Genomic DNA, 24614 nt, shown 5'->3' with positions numbered 1-24614 from the left:
TATTGACAATGCTCTTGAAACTTTAACAAATTCCATTGTTGAAGCCCGAAGCATTGCAATTCCAAAATGTGAAGTAAAATTTGAATCCGTGATTATAGACGATTATCTTAAACTCTTGATCCATCTTAAAAACGTGAGGAGAAGGCAATTTCAACGCACTCGCGATCCTGCTATGAAAATTATATAGCAGGATTTGCAGAAAGAAATCAAGAAACGTTTTGCTAAATTAAGAAACAAAAATTTTGAAAATAAAATTTCTCAATTGGACCCTGGCTCTAAGCCCTTTTGGAAATTATCTAAAATCTTGAAAACACCTCAGAAGCCAATACCGGCATTGAAAGAGGAAAACAAATTATTACTAACTAATTGCGAAAAAGCTCAAAAACTTGCTATGCAGTTTGAAAGTGCGCACAATTTTAATTTAGGACTTACTAGTCCAATTGAAAATGAAGTTACTCAGGAGTTCGAAAATATTCTCAATCAAGAGAACGTTTTCGAAAATGCCTGGGAGACTGATTTGGAAGAAGTAAGAACTATTATTAAAAAAATTCAAAAACATGAAAGCTCCTGGCGATGATGGAATTTTCTACATCCTCATCAAGAAACTTCCAGAAAGTTGCTTATCATTTTTAGTTGATATATTTAACAGATGTTTTCAATTAGCATATTTTCCTGACAAATGGAAAAATGCTAAGGTTGTTCCAATTTTAAAACCAGACAAAAATCCTGCAGAAGCTTCTAGCTATCGTCCAATCAGTTTGCTTTCCTCCATCAGTAAACTTTTTGAACGGTCGTAACATTGATATTTTTTTTTTTGAATATATCTCAAATATTTTGTTTAAAAATGCAAATGTGGCTAATTTTATATTTTTAAAACAAGTTCTGCCACCCATAGCTCGTGACTGTATATTACTGTATTTTTTTTGTTTTTTTTTGAAAGATTCAAGTATGTTTAAAAAAATGTTTTAGACGATTTTTTGATTTAGCTGATATGGAGTAACATTGATCACTTATGTTAACAACGTTGGGTAATGTTAAAAATGTCGTTGCCTACTTAAATCATGGCCCCTGAAGATATTCGGCTAAAAGAAGGCCAAACGCTAATAAGTCATTTACTTTTTCAGTTATTTTTAAATTTTAAATACCTAGAACCACGGTATACGCCTACAGGTAGGAAATTTCCTTATGGAAATTTACATTCTTAACAGTAATTTGGTAATGTTGCCTAATTGAGCATACTTGTGAAAGTTTTGACAACACAATCGTTTTCGGCGATGCCGTTTTTAGTAAGAGCCACATTTTCCTTGCTCATATCGTTTGCATAACTTATGTGAGACATGAATCTTCGGAAGTGTCATCCTTAATCATTAAAAACATTGTCTCGAAAAGTTGTCAAATTTACGCATAAGGTAAACGCAATTTTCGCAAAAATCTTCACTTTTATTAGCTCATGAATAGATAAAAGAGAAGCATTCATGATTTGGAAATGTACCATCAATAAATGATAATGCAAACTTTTTAAGGGATGAGTCATTCCGATCAATGTTATCCCGCTGATCAATGATACCCCAGATTGCGGTATTGAAGATCTAAATTCAAAGCTTGTCAAAAAATGGTTGAAATCAATGAACATGTGAAACCCGATCATTCTATATATTACCATGGGGCTTTGGCTGATATAATGAGGCCGAAAAGTTCCGTTTCTGGAAAAACTTGCCTAGAAAAAAAGTCGAAAATTATATAAATTTTACCATAACTGTACTATATCTTTCGATGTGATGATTACACAACATTGGTGTATTCTGCAAAATTGTGTTTTTTGTAATGTATAAATTGTTGTAGTACAATTAATGTTCATAAATTACATATTGAGCATAGAAATGGAAGGAACTGATATTTATGGTAAAATAGGTTAAATTTTAAAATTTAACCGTGAAAACGAAGTCAAAAATATCAAATATTTTCAGTAAAGTTGTTTAAAATAAAAAGATCTTACTTTTTGATAAAGTCATGATCGCGCTAAAAATTTCTTTCAAAAATATATTTTTTGCCTGGATGCCCTATTCAGTCCAACTTAAAAATATTTTGTTTATTGTTACTCGGGATGCTAATTCAAAACAATGAAGACACCCATGCACTAAAACGTCTCTAAGATGTTTTGAATGTCAATTTTCAGTTTCGTTCCACTGTGGATCGTTTGTAGGTTGTCAACATTTTCAGCTGAGTTGCTTGTGTTGATTAGGAGCATATTTTTGGGGTGATCTTCATATAGTTGAACGTTTTATAAAATATGACCAAAAACTGTGAGAAATGCCATTTTTTTGGAGTTTTATTGCACTGAATACTACGAAAAAAAGAGAATATCACCACGACATGTTCGCGAGAGATGTGCCTTTTCGTGTGAAGAACATTTCGTCCAAAGATTGTATTGAGCATGAGCATGAGCATTGATGACCGTAAAATTCGTAGTTGCTACTCTGTGATTGACAAGAATCATCGAAATTGTACAGGGAACCAACAGATGTAGCTTGGGAGTAGCATATCATCTTCAATGTACATTTTCGAGTACTCTAAAATTGGTAATGTCAATAACGGCACCGGCCACGTTCTAACGGTTATCGGGGAAGGGAAGAAATGTTAGTGTGACATCCATTGTTACTAAAGACCGAGTATACCTCTGCATCTTCATGGTTGCCACCGGATGGAGTTTTGTTACTGGGAGGACTTCAAAGCTACATGATCAGGATTCACTTTGGTAAGTGATGCGATTCATGAACCTCTGTTTAAAAAGTTATCTGTCAATGCGTCGACATCTTAATCATCGAACTATTCAAAGGTATAAATCTCGAAATTTCATAAAACATGAATAAGCGCTTATGTCAACACTTAAAGTGACGAACCGTTCATAGTTTGCTCAACAAATTCATAAAAAAAAACACATGTTATGATACAAATGTGTTATTTCGAAGTTTATGTGAAAAAAAAACGAGAAAATTGATTTCAAAATTAAATTTTCGACCTAAGTTGTGGTCGTTGAATTTGTATTGTTAGTGACTTGAGCATTAGGTACGCGGTGAAGATTTTCATTAAATTTCTTCTTAGTCTTTCTTAGTCGCTTCTCCAAGATTCAAGTTACTAACGACATAAATTGAGCTACGACCGAAAATGTAATTGAAACAGTTCTCTTTGAAAAATTGGTCACCTTTATGCCTGCAATAATTGCTATAACGACGCTTCCAAATTTTTCGATGATATTTGTTAAGGTTTTCATGATATTTTCTGCATGACAACTTGAACAAACTACATCATTATTCCTCAAACAGTGCGCATCGTACCTTCGTGCTGTGCGTACACGAATTGTCTCTGCTCTTGGAAGTTTTCTTAAAAACTACCTAAAGCAATAAAACAGTACTTTTCAGTGCTAAAATTAAAAACGGTACTTTTCAGTGCTACTAAAACAGTACTTTTCAGTTTCTACTATTGATCCCTTTACGATCCTTGTTTGGACCCGTGCCTTCGATTTTTCGTTGGACCCGTTGGTGAAAGCTAGCGGTGGTAATCCTTCTTGGACACCGTCTAGGGAAAAAACCTCTCGAAGGTCACGTCTTTCTCGTTTATTAACTAAACATGGTATCAACAACTAACAAAAGGAAGGGTGAATCTCTGAATTCACTACTTCCTTCCAAAAAAGTGGGTTTTAAAACTGTCACTACACGTGGCAAGAATAGAAGAAAGGACGCTTCCCCGGAATGCGAACTTTCTTCCAAGGGTGAAATGAATAATTGTATCGAAATGAGCAATCAGTTCGATGCTCTAGACAAATTTTCCGAACACCAAATCGAAGCAGCCTCTAGCCCAGGCTCTTTGATTCAAGTGAGGAAGCAAAGAGTGCCGCCTATCGTGGTCAGTTGTTCCGAATTTGGGGGATTTAGGCAGGAGATCTTGAACTCCATTAGGGGAATCAAGGTTTCCTTCCAAATCGCAAAGAAAGGAGACTGTCGCGTTTTGCCGGAAACTCTTAAAGATCGTGAACTTCTTCTCAAACATCTTGAAGAGAAGAAGCACAATTTTTTTACTTATGACGACAAAACTGAACGTTTGTTCAAAGTTGTCTTGAAAGGTCTCTCAAGTGACTATAAATCGCATGAAGAGATCAAAAATGGAATAAATGATTTACTTGGATTTTCCCCAGTTCATGTAATCATTATGAAAAAGAGAACCCAATCTGGCATTGTTCGGAAAGGGCTTTCTCAAGAATTTTATTTAGTTCACTTTAACAAAAAAGAACTAAATAATATTAAAGCTTTAGAAAAAGCAAAACTTTTGTTTGATGTCCGTGTGACATGGGAACATTTCCAGAAACCTGGAGGAAATTACCAGAACCCCACTCAGTGCCGTCGGTGCCAAAAATGGGGTCATGGTACAGAAAATTGTCGCATGGATGCTAAATGCATGATTTGCGGAGGTTCTTCTCACGCTAAGGACGTCTGTTCAGTGAAGGAAGATACCACCAAATTCATATGCTGTAATTGCGGGGCTAACCATAAGTCCAATTTTTGGAATTGTCCTTCACGCAAAAGGGTCATTGAGGCTCGTGCCAGGCAGATGAAAGATAATATCCGTTACGATAACGGTCGTTTCCGGAATTTGCCTGGTAGAGTATCGAACAATGCTCATATTTCAGTTAACGATCGCTTGATCATGAATCATACCCATCAGGAAGATCATAATCATGCTCATTCACAAACTAATTTTAATCCGTCGGGTAGTTGTTCGCATCTTTCAATTTCGAATATATCTACCCACGGTAAATCCTTTGCTGATATCGTAGCAGGAAATTCGAACTCCTCCCCTGTTCGATCCATGGGTACCCATTCTACTTGTTTCAAATCAAATGGAAAAAACCCTACCGCCACAGGTAACTCCGCTTCTTCGTCTACCGGAAATTCCAATGGGAAATCACATGGCATGTCTGCCTCTGATTTTAATTTTCTAACTGAACAATTGAATCTAATGATTGATGCAATGTTCAAAGCCACCACTATGACTGAAGCAGTCCAAGTAGGTGTAAAATTTACAAATCAAATTGTCATTGGATTACGTTTTTCTAATGGATCCAAATAATAATTTAAATATTTTAAATTGGAATGCTCGTTCTCTGAATGGTAAAGAGGACGAGCTGTTTAATTTTCTTACGGTTAATAACGTGCATATAGCAGTTATTACCGAAACGTATTTAAAACCTGGATCTAAACTAAAAAAATCCTAACTTTTTTGTTTATCGTAATGATCGACTTGATGGGGCATGTGGGGGAGTTGCAATCATCATTCATAGGCGTATAAAACATCAACTGTTTTCATCATTTGAAACTAAAGTTTTTGAAACTTTAGGTGTTTCTGTTGAAACACAGTTTGGTAAATATACTTTCATAGCTGCCTATTTGCCTTTTCAATGCTCTGGGCAGCAAGTTAATTTGCTCCAAACTGACTTGCGTAAATTGACTCGCAATAAGTCAAAATATGTTGTCATTGGTGCCTTTAATGCCAAACATCGGTCATGGAATAATTCTCAAAGTAATTCCATTTTATTTGATGAGTGCTCTTCAGGATATTTCTCAATTAAACACCCTGATAGCCCCACATATTTTTCCTCTTCTAGAAATCCATCTACGATTGATTTGGTCTTAACCGACTCTAGTCATCTTTGTAGCCAACTGATTACTCATGCTGATTTTGATTCTGATCATGTCCCTGTTACATTTCAAATATCCCAAGAAGCGATTCTCAATCCTATCAGCTCCACTTTCAATTATTTACGAGCCGACTGGAATATATATAAAACGTATGTTGACTCTAATCTTGATGTTAACATTTTTTTAGAAACTAAACTTGATATTGACAATGCTCTTGAAACTTTAACAAATTCCATTGTTGAAGCCCGGAGCATTGCAATTCCAAAATGTGAAGTAAAATTTGAATCCGTGATTATAGACGATGATCTTAAACTCTTGATCCGTCTTTAAAACGTGAGGAGAAGGCAATTTCAACGCTGCTATGAAAATTATATGGCAGGATTTGCAGAAAGAAATCAAGAAACGTTTTGCTCAATAAAGAAACAAAAATTTTGAAAATAAAATTTCTCAATTGGACCCTGGCTCTAAGCCCTTTTGGAAATTATCTAAAATCTTGAAAAAACCTCAGAAGCCAATACCGGCATTGAAAGAGGAAAACAAATTATTACTAACTAATTGCGAAAAAGCTCAAAAACTTGCTATGCAGTTTGAAAGTGTGCTTAATTTTAATTTAGGACTTACTAGTCCAATTGAAAATGAAGTTACTCAGGACTTCAAAAATATTCTCAATCAAGAGAACGTTTTCGATAACGCCTGGGAGACTGATTTGGAAGAAGTGAGAACTATTATTAAAAAATTCAAAAACATGAAAGCTCCTGGCGTTGATGGTATTTTCTACATCCTCATCAAGAAACTTCCAGAAAGTAGCTTATCATTTTTAGTTGATATATTTAACAGATGTTTTCAATTAGCATATTTTCCTGACAAATGGAAAAATGCTAAGGTTGTTCCAATTTTAAAACCAGACAAAAATCCTGCAGAAGCTTCTAGCTATCGTCCAATCAGTTTGCTTTCCTCCATCAGTAAACTTTTTGAAAAGGTTATTTTGAACAGAATGATGGCACACATCAACGAAAATTCAATTTTTGCCAATGAACAGTTCGGATTCCGCCATGGACATTCGACCACTCATCAACTTTTACGTGTAACAAATTTGATCTGTTCCAACAAATCTGAAGGCTACTCTACTGGTCTTGCTCTTCTAGACATAGAAAAAGCATTCGACAGTGTTTGGCATGAAGGTTTGATAGTAAAATTGAAAAACTTTAATTTTCCAACATACATTGTTAGAATAATTCAAAGTTATCTGTCAAATCGTACACTTCAGGTTAATTATCAGAACTCCAGATCTGAAAGACTTCCTGTAAGAGCTGGTGTTCCTCAAGGCAGCATTTTGGGACCAATATTATACAATATTTTCACATCTGACTTACCTGAGCTACCTCAGGGATGTCAAAAATCTTTGTTTGCGGATGACACAGGCCTCTCCGCCAAAGGACGAAGCCTGCGTGTCATCTGTAGTCGATTGCAAAAAAGTTTGGATATTTTTTCTTCATACTTGCAAAAATGGAAGATTTCTCCTAATGCTTCCAAAACTCAACTAATAATATTCCCACATAAACCAAAAGCTTTTTATTTGAAACCTTCAAGTAGACATGTTGTCACGATGAGAGGGGTTCCAATAAATTGGTCAGATGAAGTTAAGTATTTAGGGCTCATGCTAGATAAGAATTTAACTTTCAAAAATCACATTGAGGGCATTCAAGCCAAATGTAATAAATATGTAAAATGTCTCTATCCCCTTATTACTAGAAAATCAAAACTTTGTCTTAAGAACAAGCTTTTGATATTCAAACACATTTTCAGGCCATCCATGTTGTATGCTGTACCAATATGGACTAGCTGTTGTAATACCAGGAAGAAAGCTCTGCAGAGAATTCAAAATAAAATTTTGAAAATGATTCTGAGGCTTCCTCCCTGGTATAGTACCAATGAGTTACATAGAATATCCAATGTTGAAACTTTGGAACAAATGTCAAATAAAATAATCAATAATTTCAGGCAAAAATCGTTACAATCTTCTATTGCCACGATTAATGCGTTATATGTTTAGGTTAAGTTAGGTTAAGTATATTAAAAACGTTTTTTTTCTCTTATAAGCAGGTGAAATCAACTCACCTGTAAAAAAAAACTGAACTGCTACGGCAAATGAAATGTAATATGTTGTTAACAAAATGTTAATTAAATCTTAAATTTGATTTACCAAATTAGGATGATAGTCTAATAACACAGAACACCTAGATATAAGAAATGAATGTAATGTTTGGAATGATACTAATAAAGAAATTAAAAAAAAAAAATCCTCAAACAATCCTCCAAGAGTACCTACTAGGGTAGCCCATGTATATTAGAGTGCAAAACTTTGTGACTCCAAATTTGCTGATTCGGATAACCAAAAGCTTTTATAAAAACTGAACGCAATCCGTCAAGTTTAGCTCAACAAGCTTGAAACTTGTAAACGAAAAATTAGCAAATGTATGTTACAATTATATTTTCGGACATATTAAATGTACAAGTGGATGAGTTCATTTTGTTAGTAAATTCAAGATTTACCAATCAATGAAAAAAAAGTTGGCAACAATCACAAAGTTGAAAAATAACCTTAATTCTAATGTTTTTTTAATTAATTATGGTTCGTGGCTTACGGCTAACCAGCCGAGTGGAAGTTTGATAACTACCGAAAACCTAAACATTACGTAAACTTTGCAATTGGATTAAATGGACAAATTGATGTGAAGTTTTGAGAAAAAGTTACACGTCTTCTCGGTGAGAATCGAACTCACGGCTCTTTGATCTGTAGTAAGAGCGCGTGAGTTCGATTCTCACCGAGAAGACGTATAACTTTTTCGCAAAACTTCACATCAATTTGTCCATTTAATCCAATTGCAAAGTATATGTAATGTTTAGTTTTTAGATAGTTATTCTAATGTGCTGACAGTTTCACCCCGGGATAACCATTACACGGTGCTTCCCTGACCGTTATTATCAAATAAAAAAATCAATCATATCTATGCTCACCAGTCGTTATCTTTAGTTAAGCATCATGCCCGGTCAAAATTTTTAAAAAAGTTAGGCCCTTTTGATTGTATAAGGCTAAAAATTCAAAGGAAATCTGAGATATTTAAACGGATTTTTATTGGACTTGATTAATAGAAGAAATAAATCATCAACATAAGGTTTATAGTAGGTGTTTTAGTTATTTGTATCCTTTGGGCAGAGTTTTGAATAAGATTATCGTCGAAATTTTGAGTAACGCCCTTTTTGGAGTGTAACTCTGAAAATCAAAGCATGTTCAAACGTTTTCAATGACTCATTGCACTCAATGCTATCAAAATCTTTCACAATTGACTGAATTTTCATAGGCTCAAGCGGTATAAAGTATTACGGAGCCAATTTTGTCATGTTATTTGCGTCATAAAGTATTGTTTTACCCAAACTAACTGCCCCTCGGCTGTTCTGGCTAACTTTGTACTGCCTCAGAACTCAAACCTTAACTGCTGAGTTATGCTCTATTGGTCAAACTGTGGCACATTAGACTTCTAATGCGAATAGGAGCAGAGTAGGCTCTCCGTTTACCTTGTCGTAGTTCTCGACAGGATTGAAAATAATTGAAGTGTTCACCCTCAGTTTTGCACAACATTTTTTGTTTCTCTGTAAGCTTCCCTGAATATCTATTCTCGTCCATAATTGTTCATTGCTTTTTGAGAGTCAAAGATTGCGAATCAATTAATTTAGTTGTCCTCTTAAAACGGTTACTCTCGTATCTGTTACGTGTGCATCATCATTGATAAGTTTTATCCGAAAACAAGCTTCTTATCGTAATAACAAATCCATCTATTCGATATCTATCTGCTTCCTCTGGTTTACCTACTTTCCTTACTGTTTGCCACTTCCTTCAACTACACTTTACATCGAAACCTTGTGTCCGTATAAAAAGTCTGAACGAGCAACACAAACCCTTCTGACCGTCTCTCTAAAGGTTGCCTAGATATGTTTTTGATTACAGCATCCTAAATTATCTCGGTCAACTCTCCGTTGCCTTCCATCCATGTTTTTGTATAGCATATATCCAGTAATACTGGAAGCCACTTCTTTCGAGATGCATCTAGACTCTAGAGTATTCCTCCCACACACAACGAGTGCAGATTTCTTTGCAAACTAAAAATACAATCTGCATTTTCTTCGTAGTATATATATTTATGTACAAAAGAGAACACATTTTCTAATGAATGCATATTATCAATCTTGCTTCCAGGCGAGGAAAAACTCGGTAATTGAAAAGAACACAGTAGCTGCTAGAAATGTTTCGTCAAACTTTATTTCACGTTCATATGATGCTTATACTTGCTGCTAACTAGTTGCCAAATTTCAAACCATTGACCATATTCAACCGAGTCGCAATGCATAGATCCCAATCAAGAATAGCAATAAAAAAAGTAAATCATACGAACACTTCCAGAATGGCAATCATCGAAGCGCTAATGAAAGTTGGCCGTCTCTACACGATACCATACAGTCACTCAAATTAATAGTCGTACAGGGCACTGTTTTCACATCAAGCTGGTAAAAAACTGTAAAATGATGTATTGAATTTGAAACACTTAATTAAGAATGAAGGTCTTAGGTATAGACTACACCTATTCGAAAATCATAAACTGTTTTCATTGATGCAAGTCAATTTAAAATAATGGAAAAAGTATTGAATTGGTTCTTAAAATTGATCCAATTTCATATTCGCACACCATATATTACACTTTTGAACTTCATTATGAATAAAGTACTTCAAAGTGGTTATATCATTTGATGTTTTATTTATCAACTTGATATGAAAACATTGCCCTGTACAAATATGAGCTTGAGCCACTGTACATAGTGGCTTGTTCTATTGCATGTTACCCTACCTCACTTTATGATGACTTATGTTGGCAATATCCATAAATGTACAACATCACACATGCCCCCCTATGTCATCGTTACAACCACGCTTCTCATGCCTCGTTACGTGCTTTGACTTCGGTAGACAAAAACCAGCTGATGAAGCAACTGCACAGAAACAAAAAGATCCAACCTTCACTAATTCGGTTTTCTCCTCTCTTGTTTCTTCGGGCCCAACGATGTGATTTTATGACCCGTGGATTCATGGTTCCAATCACGTTGCTGTTGCTGCTGCTACTGCTGATGACCACAATATCGATGACGATGCCGTTGACGATAATGGCAACCATCCAGATTCGCCGAAGGAAAGTCGGACAAAGAAATTTTAGATCACCTATTAACAGCCGCACGATATGACAAAAGGTTGCTACCACCAGTTGATGGTAAGTGCCGTCCCGCTTTTTTACGTGTCATCCTTTTTTTTATTTGATTTGTGATCTTTTTTCAACTCGCTGTTAATTGCTATCCGCTACGACACTTTGTAGTTGCTGATTCTTTTGACGTACCTACACTGCAGAATATGTTCAACACAAGAACACAAGAAGGCAAGATGAGAGTTTCATGTTATTTTATGTTAATTTAGTTTTTGCTTAATTGTTTAAAAGGAGTTCATGAGTATTATATAGACCAGTTACGGAAAATATGACACCTAGAAACTGGAAAATAATTAAAAATAAACTGTTTGGACAATTGTTTAATTGTTAATAACAGTGAAAATTATCTCATTTGATTGTTAAATTTCACGTTTGTTTAATTATTGAACAACTTAATGAAATCAACCCAGATTACGGTTTGTATTTCAATTTCCAACTGATTTCGTAGATATGTATTATATAAATTATAACAGAAACGTATCACTCGACTTTATGCTTTTGTTTTTATTTCAACTAGTTCTTTTTATTCCAGGTACTCCTATATCAATATTCTCACTCAATATGTAAATTATATTGAATGTAAACTATATTCATTGTGCTGTAATAAAGCTTACCAATGTGCTTTGCTTCAATTCAATACTTAAACACCGTTTTGATTTATATTACGGACAGCTTTTAATTCCGGACACTCTTCTTTGTATGGGAAACATTTCACATACAATGTTTCAATTGTTGCCGTTCAAAAGGTCGCACTTTTGTTCGTGGCTTGATTTAATATGCATTTTTCATCCACATCTATGAAAATTTTCAGTGCCCAACGGCCTTAGACGTCTGTTTAGTTGTTTAGCAATTTCAATTGATGATTTTACTTCTCGATTTACGGTTTTTATGAACTGTCCGGAATTCAAGGCAAAAGTAAGTAAACGTCCGGAATAATAACCATGGAAAGTCCAAAAATTTCTATTTATCTAAGATTATTCACGTTGCGGAAAAAAAATCTTCACCCACAATTTGAAAACTAAATATTTTCAAGGCTCGATAACGCAAAAAAATCATACAATGTGATTTATGTTATATGCTTTTCGATGGCCTTAAGTGTCCGTAATATGAATCAAAATGGACGTTCTTAACAACTAAGTTTATACTAATAATAATTATTAGTTATTTATAAACTTCTTTAAAGAAATAAATGTCTATTACAGGTTTTTTAATAGTTTTTTTTATGACCTTTTGTGGGAATTCTTATGGTATTGTCACGGAATGCTATCGACTGAGGTTCAAGATCACTGGGGAATTTTTCGGCTTCGCAGTCACCAAAGCAATAAAACGATTATTATTTTTCTTGCTTCCAACGTTTCGGTGTTTATTACACCTTCTTCAGGGAATTAGAACTTATAATCGTTCTCGTTCTGAAGGCCCTGTTTTAGCAACATCCGTCTGAATTTGAAAAAGTGTTGGCACAAAACTTTCTGAACGCAAAACATCGAAAAAAAAAACTGTATCTGAATTCGGATTGCACTTTTCCTACTCAATCAACGGTCAATTTAGTTGATTGCAATTGCGATTGGTATTGTCATATTTATTTATGACTTTATTGTTTTACCTTCTGTAAAAAAAATGTCATCAAAGTTCAATGTTCTACCAAAGTTCTGAGAAAAACTTATCAAAATAAGTGAGTGACAAAAGTTCGCTGATTTAAATACTTAAAATCCCATTCAAATTTAGATCCCGAATATTTTAGACTTAATTGAATTTAAGCTACTGAGTTTTAATATTCCGGATACTTTTTATTGTGATTTTCTGTTATTTTCTCTCAAAAGCATGTAGCAACGTATTACTTCAAATATCGAATACTGTGCTTATCTTGTCACATAATCTAAACACCTTGATTCTAATTCCGAACTGCATAAGGAGTTATTGTTTTTTAAACAATACCTGATACCAGAATAAAACTGTCTGAATCGGATTAACAGAATCATCGAAATTCTCTACATAAAGCAAAAAATATTGTTATTTATAGTTCATTTTCCTGCACATATTTGTAGCATCAAAATAAACGTGAATTTCAACGGCCAATCACTTATTTGTCAAAAATCACTTTAAATTTACATGGCCACGTATACTTTCCAGTATTATCAATAGAATGTAGTATACTCCACCCTCTTTTTGCGAACGTTCTTTTTACGACGGTCTTTTTACGACCGAAATTCAGATTAACGATCGTTTTCATAAATGATCAATATCTTAAAAAGTATTCAAAATAGAGGGTCATGATGTTCAGCAAAATTGTTTAGTAGATTAAGGGATAACATGCGGTGGTCATTGGCATGTGGAATTCTGCCACCAGGCGGCGCTAGTGGACATCGAAAGTTTGTTTTTCTGATATCTCAGGATCCTGACCACTTAGAAAGATGGCGTCTTCGGTAAAGATGCTCAGTAGCTCCTGGACTATCATTTTTTGAGCTATCAAATTCGAGATTTTGCCGCCAGGTGACGCTAATAAGCACGTTACTTTTGTTTTGGGGTAATCTCAGGATCATGACCACATATAAAAATGATTTCTTCGACAAAACTGTTCACTATTACAATACTATTACATATAATATCTCATATTAAGCATTATAGACACATTTCAAATATATCACAGTAAGCGTCAATAACTACCGCACCGTTATACATCGGAATGTATGACCGCAAATTGCACCAGCACGATAGTGAGTGTTTTACACAATTGCACATAACTTAAGTTTTAAAAAATATACACCTTCAATATTTTGCATATTTTGTGTAAAACTAGCTCAGCTTTGTGATGATGCAAATACTTTTAAAATCGGTGGTTGCGAACACCAATGAAATTTCAATTTTACCGATAAGATCGGGTATGGCGGATAAATTCAATATGGCCGCCAAATATTTTTATATCTTGTAAATGAAGCTCCTATGTTTTCTCTTTCCAAATCCATGTTATTGTGAAGGCAATTTCTGAATTATGGCAGTTTGAGTGAGCCAAGAATTGTCAAAAATCCAGGGGTCCTCACAAACTGTTGTAGTTATAACTACCGATGGGTCCATCAATTTGACCAACCGAATTTACTCTACTTTACATATTCTATATGCTTTCGAATGAGCATGAATTTGAAAATTTTGTAAGATCAAGTTTAAATAATGATCTCAGTGAGAATTAATCAATGGTAGTCCATGAGCTACTGAACAACTTGCCGAAGACGCCATCTTTCGAAGTGGTCATGACGCTGAGATATCCGCAAAACAAAAGTTTCATGTTCACTAGCGCCACCTGAAAAAAAATCCCGAATCTCTTTTGATTAGAATAATGATAACCCTTGAGCTACTGAACAACTTTGCTAAAGACAGCATCTTTTAATATGGTCAGGATCCTGAGATATCCGCAAAACATCATTTATGAAAACGGTCGTTGATCTGAATTTCGGTTATAAAAAGACCGTCGTAAAAAAAACTATTTGTGATTAGGAATTTAGTTCTACTCCTTGACTCGATGGTCTGTTCAATTCAATTCGAGTTAGGGAGAGTTGTCTGTATACAGAGATGAACATTTTTAAACCGGACTTGCATGTAAAATTTTCAAACAATGTTTCCTATGAAAATCAAACTTCAAGAAATACCTGAGAGTCGTCGAATGATTCTATACCATTACCCGGAATACCATTACTCGGAATGCAATTTACCGGAAGATCATTTACCGGAATGAACCAATAACCGGAAAACTTAATCGACGACCTTTATGAGTATATTCGTATACAAGTTTTATTCTCTTTAATTAATGTTTAGCACAATGTTTCCGATGTTTGTTTCAATCTTGGTGACATATGCTGATTTTCTCGTTCCGTTTTAAATTTTTGATTGACTTTTATGTACAGAATTTATCATTTTAAATTGTGAAAAATGACTTATTGTGTATGCTTTACCACTAATTTTCAACTCTTAAAGGATATTTGTACTAAAAACTTGTAGTTTGTATTAAAAATGTTCAAAAGTATGAGACCGCGATAATGCCACAAAATTTTGATTTATTCGCGTTAGCCAGCCGCGAAATTTGAAGAATTTTACCGTGAATTTTCATTGTCTCTAATAATAGTATTCTTTAAAATTAAAAATCATAAAACAGTTCAAATTAGAAAAAAAACAGATCGTGTGCTTGGTGTTAACTGATTCGGTAGTTTATTATGCATGTAGGCAGTTATGATATTAACAACTACTGAAAAGCTAAACATAACATATACTTTGCAATTGAATTGAATGGACAAATTGATGTGAAGTTTTGCGAAAAAGTTACACGTCTTCTCAGGGAGAATCGAATCCTAAATGACATAGTGCTTATAAAGAAAAATTGACTTGAAATCTATGTGAATATTCAAATAGCTTTCCAATAAATACTGTTTGGTATCTCATTTTAATCTTTATGATTCGTATTTGAAAATGGCATCTTCTAGAAAACCTTTTGTTAAACTTTATCATCTTAATCATAATTTCAGGAGATGTATTGGATATATTTGTTACATTAAAAGAAATTACCGAATATGAGAGTTATTGTACAGTTCTATTAAGCACATGTGAATGAAGAGATTCTTGCATTTAGATATACTGCTCCGCGTAGAAAACCACAGCGTAACAAAAATGACATTTTTGCGTGTCTCAAGGATCAAATTATGTGTGTCTAGTAGATTTGGGGTTGCTTAATCTGGTGCCATTCTCAGAAATGTTCCAGCACGTCACAATTTTTAGCTACAGGTCGCCAAAGTTGTATAAAACACTGGTTTTATTGATGTTTACATGAAATTTAAAGTACAATTTATCAAACTTTTTTATAATCTAATCCACCAAACATGCAAAAAAGAACTTGAACTTTCATTTCAGACATAATTTGATTGAAATTGCGCGATTAAATTTCGATTAAACCGATTTTTTCAACATGCTTGCAGTCTCCATACAAAATTCTTCGTTTCTTCTATATGGCAAAATACAACAATTCTTTAAACCATCAAAAAATAACTTCTCCGCATCGAAAGTATTACAAACTTTGATGATAAGTATTGTTGTACACATAAAGTTTGAATTCTGTGGCAAATTAAGCCAATATATTACCTTACAAGCTGACAAACTTACATGCAAGTTGGCTGAAACAGTCATTTTTTGCATTTTCAACAGTGAAACAGTGAAATAGGTTAACGAACGTGTAAAGCTTGATTTTTGACCAAATTCGCCGCGTCGCAACTCGATTCTCAATAGTGCGCTTAATGCACACGGTGGAGGGCATAGATGCGCACTATAGCGAAGTGACTCGCGACGTACCGAAGTTGGTCGAAAATCGAGCTTCGCACGTTGGTTCACCCATCTTTAGTCGCGAAGCAGTATATGCTTCAAAATCTTATGTGTTACAGGGTGCATACAGGGTGTTCAATAAGTTCGAATACAACTTTTCATCGTTGTGTAAGTGCGCACCATGTTTTATTTTTTAAAGAATTTTCACACTTCTAGCAAGTAAACTTTCTCCTAGCACGGCTATCTGTGCTGTTAATGGGGTTTAGGCTCTGTGGTTCTCACTCAACGGTCTATTAATGATGCACGTCTCGAATGTGATACAGAGAAAAAAAAGGGGGGGGGGGGAAACGGGTCATGTGAGACTTTTTATGATAGATGCTCCTGTGCTTGTTGGTTCTCTGGACTTCGGACCGGTTGAATGCCGAGGTCGGTGTAGCGATTCCGGTGGAGAGAAGCTTCCGGTACACAGGTGCCCCGACAACCATTTGCTGGTGCTGCTTCGCGATCTACTCAGCTAGTCCCCGGCGGAGGATCTAGCCTACTTCGATCGCGGCCCGACGCCCTCTAGTCTTCTCGCCATTTCTGTTGCAGCGACGACATGCGTCATCGCTCTGTTCACCGCGTGCCACGTACTTACGTGTTGACTCATTTTCTGCACAATGTAGTCGAGGTTTTAAACTCCGTCGCTGCTTTCAAACATTTCGTTCTATAATTCCGCGTATCTTACGCAGTCAAAAACTACATGTTGCGGTGTCTCCTCGATGTTTGGGTAGTATGGGCAGTGTGGCGTGCCCGAATCTATGGAGATACTTTCTGAGTCATCCATGACCTGATAAGAACTTCTCCTTACTTACTATTCATCCACATGGGTCCATCCTTCTTTTCTCCGCGCACTTCCTATCGTGTTGCCACATCACCATAGATCTGGCTCTGGCGATCTTCGTACGTTTCTGATGTATCTTCGATGGTGGCACCGCCAAAGTGATGCAAATTGGGATCATACCGGCTATAACGCATACAACATCTGACGATATCGTTCTATACCCGACAAATGGATTACAACAGAGTTGTAATAGATTTTGTTACTTAGTTAGCGTTTTTTTTTTCTAACAAAATATGTTATAATTTAAACAAAAATGTAACTCATTATGTTTAAAATTAAACAAAAATATAGCTCATTTTGTTATTTTACATAACCAAATTATAACAAAATTTGTTATAGACAATCGATCTATATTTTATTACAAACTTTGTTAAATTATATTTTAAATTGAAACAAATTTTGAACAGACTGTGTTATTAGAACTAATTTTGTTTTAATAATGTAATAATTTCCTCCAACAACTGAATGTGCTTCAAAAATGAATCAAAATTTGTAATGTGTAACAAATCTTTATATAATTGTACTTACTTACTTGATACTTGATGGGCTACAATTCGCTAAGATGAATCTGCGCCGAATGGATGAGTCTTCTCCACTGGGCTCGGTCCTGGGCCAATCGCTTCCAGTCGCCCTGAACGTTAAGTGCCCTTAAGTCCTCCTCAACCGCAAAAAGCCATCGTGTGCGCGGCCGGGTTCTCTGTTGAATATTATCTTTGATTGTCGTTCTTCCGGCATACGGACAACGTGACCAGCCCAACGAAGCCTGCCGTGTTTTATGCGCTTGACAATATCCACCTCTTTATACTCTTGGTACAACTCGTGATTCATGCGACGCCGCCAGATGCCGTTTTCTAGTTTACCGCCGAGTATTGTTCGCAGCACTTTACGTTCAAACACCCCGAAAGCTCTCCGGTCGACTTCCTTCAATGTCCATGATTCATGGCCATATAGGACAACCGGAAGGATCAGTGTCTTGTTTAACGCGAGTTTTGTTTTCGTTTGCAGGCTACGGGACTTCAGCTGGTTACGGAGCCCGTAGAAAGCCCGACTCGCAGCTGCAATACGTCTTTTCACCTCGCGGGTAACGTCATTATCGCATGTCACTAGTGTTCCAAGATACACAAATTCTTCCACCACTTCAAACTTTTCACCACCTACCACCATTTCGCTACCACTAACACGTCCGGACCCACGTTGACCACCAGAGACGAAATCTCGTCCACCACCCGCACACTTGATTTCGATCCATCAAGCGTTGCACGAATCAGTCTAATCAGCTTCGCCGGAAAGCCATGTTCGGACATAATTTGCCACAACTCGTTTCTCTTCACTGAATCGTACGCTGCTTTGAAATCTACAAACAGATGATGAGCCTGCAAGTTGTACTCCCGGAATTTGTCTAGGATTTGACGCAGGGTAAACATTTGATCCGTCGTTGATCGGCCCTCTCGAAAACCAGCTTGGTATTCGCCGACAAAGGACGCCTCATACGGTCTCAATCTGTTGAACAGAATTCCAGACATGATTTTGTACGCCGAATTAAGGAGTGTTATCCCTCGGTAATTGGCGCACTCCAGTCGATGCCCTTTCTTGTACAGAGGGGAAATGAGGCCTTCCAACCAACTAGTAGGCATTTGTTCTTCCTCCCATATCCTCAATATGATACGGTGAAGGAGTTCGTGCAGCTGCTCACTTCCGTGTTTGAGAAGTTCGGCCGGGAGCTCGTCCTTCCCAGCAGCCTTGTTGTTCTTCAGCCCATTGATAGCTTTTTTTTACCTCATCTAGCATTGGAGGTTCCACAGCCTGTCCATCGTCATCGATTTGAATTCTGCTACCAGATCCACTTCCATTATCTCCGTTCAACAATGGCTCGAAGTACTCTTTCCACCTGGTGGCCACCATTGTTTTATCCGTCAGCAAGTTTCCTTCACGGTCGTTGCACATGGCGGGAGACGGCGCTATTTTTCTCGGCACACCATTTACGAACTCGTAGAACCGTCGCATGTTGTTCTGTTCCATAGCTTCTTGCGCCTGAGCGATTACTGCCTCTTCATGCTCCTTTTTCTTTCTGCAATGTATCCGTTTTTCGGCTGCCCTTGCTTCCTTGTACCGCTCTCTGCTCTGACGGGTACCAGATACCAGCATCCGGCTTCTAGCCAAGTTCTTCTCGTTCGTCATTCTCTGGCAGTCCTCGTCGAACCAACGGTTCTTTGGTCTCCGTTGAGCAGTACCTACCACTTCTCGCGCTACTGTGCTCACCGCTCCGTGGACTGACTCCCACAGATCGCTGAGGTTGACTATTTCGTCGATTTCGCTAATCCGCTCGTCGAGCTTTTGATGGTAGTCCGCTGCTACACCAGCTGCTGACAGGCGTTGGATATTGAAACGCAACGATTGTCGATTTCTAGAACTCGAAACGGTTGATAATCGCGCTCGAATTTTGCTTACAACGAGATAGTGATCTGAGTCGATATTAGGACCCCTGAAAGTTCTAACATCGATGACATCGGAAAAATATCGGCCGTCTACCAGAACATGGTCGATTTGGTTGCAAAGTTCGCCATTTGGGTGTTGCCAGGTGTGCTTGCGGATATCCTTGCGTGCAAAGTAAGTGCTGCTGATGGCCATCCCCCTGGTGGCAGCAAAGTTCACTAAACGTAGGCCGTTGTCGTTGGTAACAGAGTGAAGGCTCTCTTTACCAATGATAGGGCGACCTACGCATTAGCGTCGCCGATGACAATTTTCACGTCGTGTTTATGGCATTCTTCATAGGTCTTGTCGAGACATTCGTAAAACGCGTCCTTCACGTCATCGGGTTTGTCGTTAGTCGGTGCATATACGTTGATCAGGCTGTAGTTGAAGAATTTGCCCCGAATCCTCAATACGCAGATCCGCTCGTTGATCGGCTTCCACCTAATAACGCGCTTCATCTGCTTCCCGATCACTATGAAACCGACTCCGTGTTCAGCTATATCGCCACCGCTTTGGTAGTTGTTGTATTTGAAAGCGATGTTAGCGATGGGGTCTACCGCTCGGAATTCACGTTCTCCAGATCTTAGCCAACGCACTTCCTGAATTGCAGCCACGCACACGCCAACTTTTCGCAATTCACGAGCCAAAAGGCTCACTCGTTCAGGTTCATTTAAGGTCCTGACGTTCCAGGTACCGAGTTTCCAATCATAGTCCTTATTTCGTTGCCAGGTCGGTTGCCGAAAATAACGTTCGTTTCTTCTTCTTTCTCCATTTTTCGTGGTGGATAATGAATTCGGTATGCTACCTTACCGGGGTCGCGCTACCTACATCACGTTGATGGGACTGCCATCTTAGGTGTAGCTGACGTGATACAGCGTTTCATACTCAGCCGCTGTTTGAGCCGCACCTCCTGGTGTACAGACGCTCAAAACGCACCTCCTCACTCTAGCTGATGTCAGAAGGACAACAGTGCCCAGGCTGCACTACCAGCTAAGTACGCAACCCTTAGTTGGCGGTCTTACAATTATGATGTAATCCACTGGTCAGGTACGTACTGCTATCAGCCGAAAAATTCCGGTTTTCGCGGTTCCGCTTTGTTTCTAGTGCCTTGCCCCAAGCAGGAAATCCATACCTCAGCATCGATGACGAGACGTTAGCTAGCAGACGTCTCGTACTGCAAAACCAACAACATTTGCCTTCCTGGGTAGCCTAAGTGTCAAGACTCCGTCATACATCCCGTTCCAAAGAGTTGGACCGAGAATGGAACCTTGAGGGACGCCCGATGTCACTTGCATTGACTTCTGCTCCTTGTTCTGCTCTTCATTTGCTTCGTACACCATGATTCTGCTCTGAAAGTTGGATCTAGCACAGATACATTGGGAGACCGTAATCCGTACCCTTCATACAAATAGTAGGCGTTTTGTATGAAGTGGACAAATATAGATTCATTTCTTAGGTGTACGGATTTCGATCCGGCACGGTGATGGCCTCCCACTTGGCGCTGTTGAATGCGTTTTTCACATCTATCGTGACCACGGTGCTATATCCATCTCCTCTTCGTTTCTGCTTCGACGTCATTTCAATACACTCGAATTGCGTCTACCGTCGATAAGCCTTTGCGGTATCCAAACTGCATTTGCGACAACCCGTACTCACTTTCCGTACACTTCGTCATAGGTTGGACGGTTCAGTTTTCCGAGCGTATCCAGCAGGCAAATGGGCCTAAACAAGGTTGGATCTCCCAGTGGCTTCCCTGGCTTTGGCAGCAATACCAGCTTCTGGATCTTCCATATTCCTGGAAAGCTACTTTCATCAAGACACTTCTACAACAGCTTCTTGAACATTTCCGTATATGCCAGGATGGCAGCTTTCAGCGCTACATTTAGTATTCCATCTGCACCAGGGGCTTTCTTCGATTTTAGTCGTTCGCTGCTTCTACAAGCGCGTTGTTAGACACTTTCCGTTCCTCAGCGATTTCTTCTGCGTACGAAGTTGGTGGCCAGGACGTTGGATCATACGTCGGGAAGAGACCCTCCACGATCAACTTCAGCTTGTCTGGATATAGCTCAGCAGGTGTCGAAGGGCCCTTGATCTTTGCCATCACGACGATACGCATTACCACACGGATCAATTCTCCTTCTACTCAAAATGCATCTCATCTTTTAAGGTACGTCTGGCTTGACCACGTTTTTGCCCAGATCCCTTAAGGCCCAAGTAGAAATGGTGCAAATGTCAACACAAAAAAAGCAGTTTTCTCTATTTAAATAGACAATTCGAAAAAGATAAAATCTCACAGCTCTTTTATTTGTCAAATAAAGGAACTGTGTGTTTTTTTTTTTCGATTTGTTGATTAAAAAGGAAATACTGCTTTTTTCAGTTTTGACACTTTCTCCATTTATACAAGAGCCTCAACATCGGGTCTTCTCTGACGCTTTTGATTAGTGATGCGTACGTCGTAGCAGCCTTGACGAGTACGGCGTCCCTCTTTGGCGGCATCTGCCGAGGTGGAGGCTTTTCTGCGCATCTCTGTTGAAGCGACGTCCCTAGTACACCCGATTCTGTTTTTGCACGGGGGATGCGTACCGTGCAAAAATAGTTTTCAATTCAAAATTTCAAAAACCGTGCAAAAAAGCAACATCATTTCTCGACGTTTCATGCAAAAATAAGGTTTTGACGGAAAAAAATGTATGGAAACTTTTTTTTTCACGTCCGTGTAAAAAAAATCCGTGCAAAAATAGAATCGGGTGTATCTTGTTGCGTCTGCTTCTTGGATCCACCTGATCTACCATCTCCTGGCGAGGTTCTACTTCTCTTTGGAGCCTCTGACCTCTCTTTCGTCCGCTTATCTGATGTAACAGCGAGAGCAACTTTAGCTGTCCGCAATGCGTACTCCGCTGTTTCTGTTCTCACCACTGCCGTATCGTACTCTTTCACCGCTGATGAAAGGGCCTTTCAGACCCGTACGATAATGAGCTTTATAATTGGTCAGAGTGGTTCCAAATGTGTTGAAAGATTCTGGAGTTGGTTTTGTTTGAACCGTGCTAAATAATCATGGAAAAGTATCAAATGACCTTGCGACAGACCCCCCGTAACATCTATATAAATCTGGTACCGACTATCAAGCTTGGCTTCCAAGTACAGTTTATGAAATTTTAATAATTGTATGGTCTTGGAGTAAACATTCCCTAACAACTCCATAGAAAAGGTAGAGTGAAAAAAGTGTACACGAACCCGCCAGCTAGCCAGCTCGCTAGCTGTCACTTCAACTTTCCCCGTAGCTGACCCCACCTCGCACCCACTGACCGCTTAGATTGATGAATCTTCCTTCAAGGAACCTCGATACTCGATGTCTCAGTAATAAGTTATAAGGGGTATTCACTTATCGCCGTAAATTCTCGCGTGTATCGTGATAAACTGTGTACCTCAAATATTTCACAAATTTGTATAAACTGTGTAAGAAACATTTCAATGTATTGAGATTCCACAGTCGATCAATCCAAGAATGCGTCGGTCCTTATAACAACGATCATCAAATTTGTTATTTATAAACAAACAAAAAATTAATTTCGGAAACGAGTCGAACGAAAAACTTGCGAATAAAATTTATTAAAAAAACAAATACTGATTTCGCATGAACGTCTCAGTGCTCAGACACAACAGGAAAATGATTGATGGTTGATTTCAAAGAGCTTTAAAGAAAACGATTGGAGGGATGTTATGTATGCGACTGATGAAGGTGGTAGAACTCGTCAGAAGTACTGCTCTCTCCGGGTACTTTTTGTCCTTTTCAAATAAAATTATGTTACAACGAGATTTAAACGCAACGCGCATCGGTTTTTGTCATTCGTCATCACATTAAGTTTTAGGGGCCTATTTTGTAAATCGAGCACATTCATGTGACTCGTCTGTAATCACTGTCGATCAAAGTAAGCATGCATATTTCAGATGTCACTCGTCGACTCCCTTAGTAATCCAGTCACATAGAGTGACAACTGTCGAAAAACTCGAGTGACAGACCGTGTCGAACGATATTTTTTGATCGACAGTGACTCCAGTCGAGTCATTTTGATCGACTCGACTTATAAAATAGACCCCTTAGGCAGTAAAGGCATTAGATATGACTATTTTATTTTTAGGACCATATGATTTTTTATTCCATTGCAGAGTAGTGTTTGATCCTTGTTGCTTGCTCCTGCGGGGGCGGGCGATGAGGGCAGGAGTAACAACTACGAATTGTATGGTGGTCTATGCTTATGCTTATGCTTATGCATATGATTTTTATTCCATTGCAAAACACTGGGATAACTTTTATGATCATGAAAAACTATCCGAACAAAAATCCAGACACGGTCTCAACAATCAAAATGTTCAAAGCAATCAAAAGGACAGACAGATAAAACTATGTAATTAACTAATTATTGGGACGTCTGATTAAGAAACGATTTTCGACAAAGTTGTTGCTGACAACTGTATCTAATGGTATCATTATAAGCCTATGCATGCTATAAAACGTTTGACTTTTACTGTGCGCTCTGTTTTCAAGATGTCCTTGAGAGAAAGCGAGAAAGCACCAACACACGGCGCACAGTAAAAGTCATGAGAACAAAAGAATTTATGGCACGTACAGAGGCTCATAATACTAATCTGAGAGGGCACAGGGAAAAAACTACAACCAATAAAGTGAATAACTTGAGCTTGAACTTGATAGGCCGCCCGTGGTTGCTACTCCAGTATCGCCAAATCAGCTACACTTGCACAAGACACCAACTTAGGAGCCAACTAGATGACTGCTTATGACTAACAGACACTTTCATTGTATAGGGAGCCGGATCCTATTCTTGGCACTTTTGATTCACTTCGGAGTGTTTTTTTTTAAGCTATAGAGCTCATATTTGGCCACAATATGCGTCGTACTGAAGCGCGTCTTTTTGAAAAGTGTCAAACAATTCGGCCGAGAAA

General features: G+C 37.8%; 1 protein-coding gene across 27 annotated transcripts in view; it reads left to right on the top strand.

The window, feature by feature from the left end:
* LOC5579421 (glutamate-gated chloride channel) overlaps positions 1-24614 on the top strand; it is a 472520-nt gene that overhangs the window by 282299 nt on the left and 165607 nt on the right. For 26 of the 27 annotated variants that reach the window (XM_021842827.1, XM_021842825.1, XM_021842828.1 and 23 more), the window contains exons 5-6: positions 9949-9963; positions 10923-11011. In XM_021842827.1, the coding sequence (XP_021698519.1) occupies positions 9949-9963; positions 10923-11011 (104 nt within the window). The remainder of the gene's footprint in view (positions 1-9948; positions 9964-10922; positions 11012-24614) is intronic. The other variant, XM_021842806.1, reaches the window with a different exon arrangement.

This window comes from Aedes aegypti, chromosome 2, assembly GCF_002204515.2.
Source record: "Aedes aegypti strain LVP_AGWG chromosome 2, AaegL5.0 Primary Assembly, whole genome shotgun sequence".
NCBI classification, from domain to species: Eukaryota; Metazoa; Arthropoda; class Insecta; order Diptera; family Culicidae; genus Aedes; species Aedes aegypti.
This window is presented reverse-complemented; position numbering and strand designations above follow the sequence as displayed.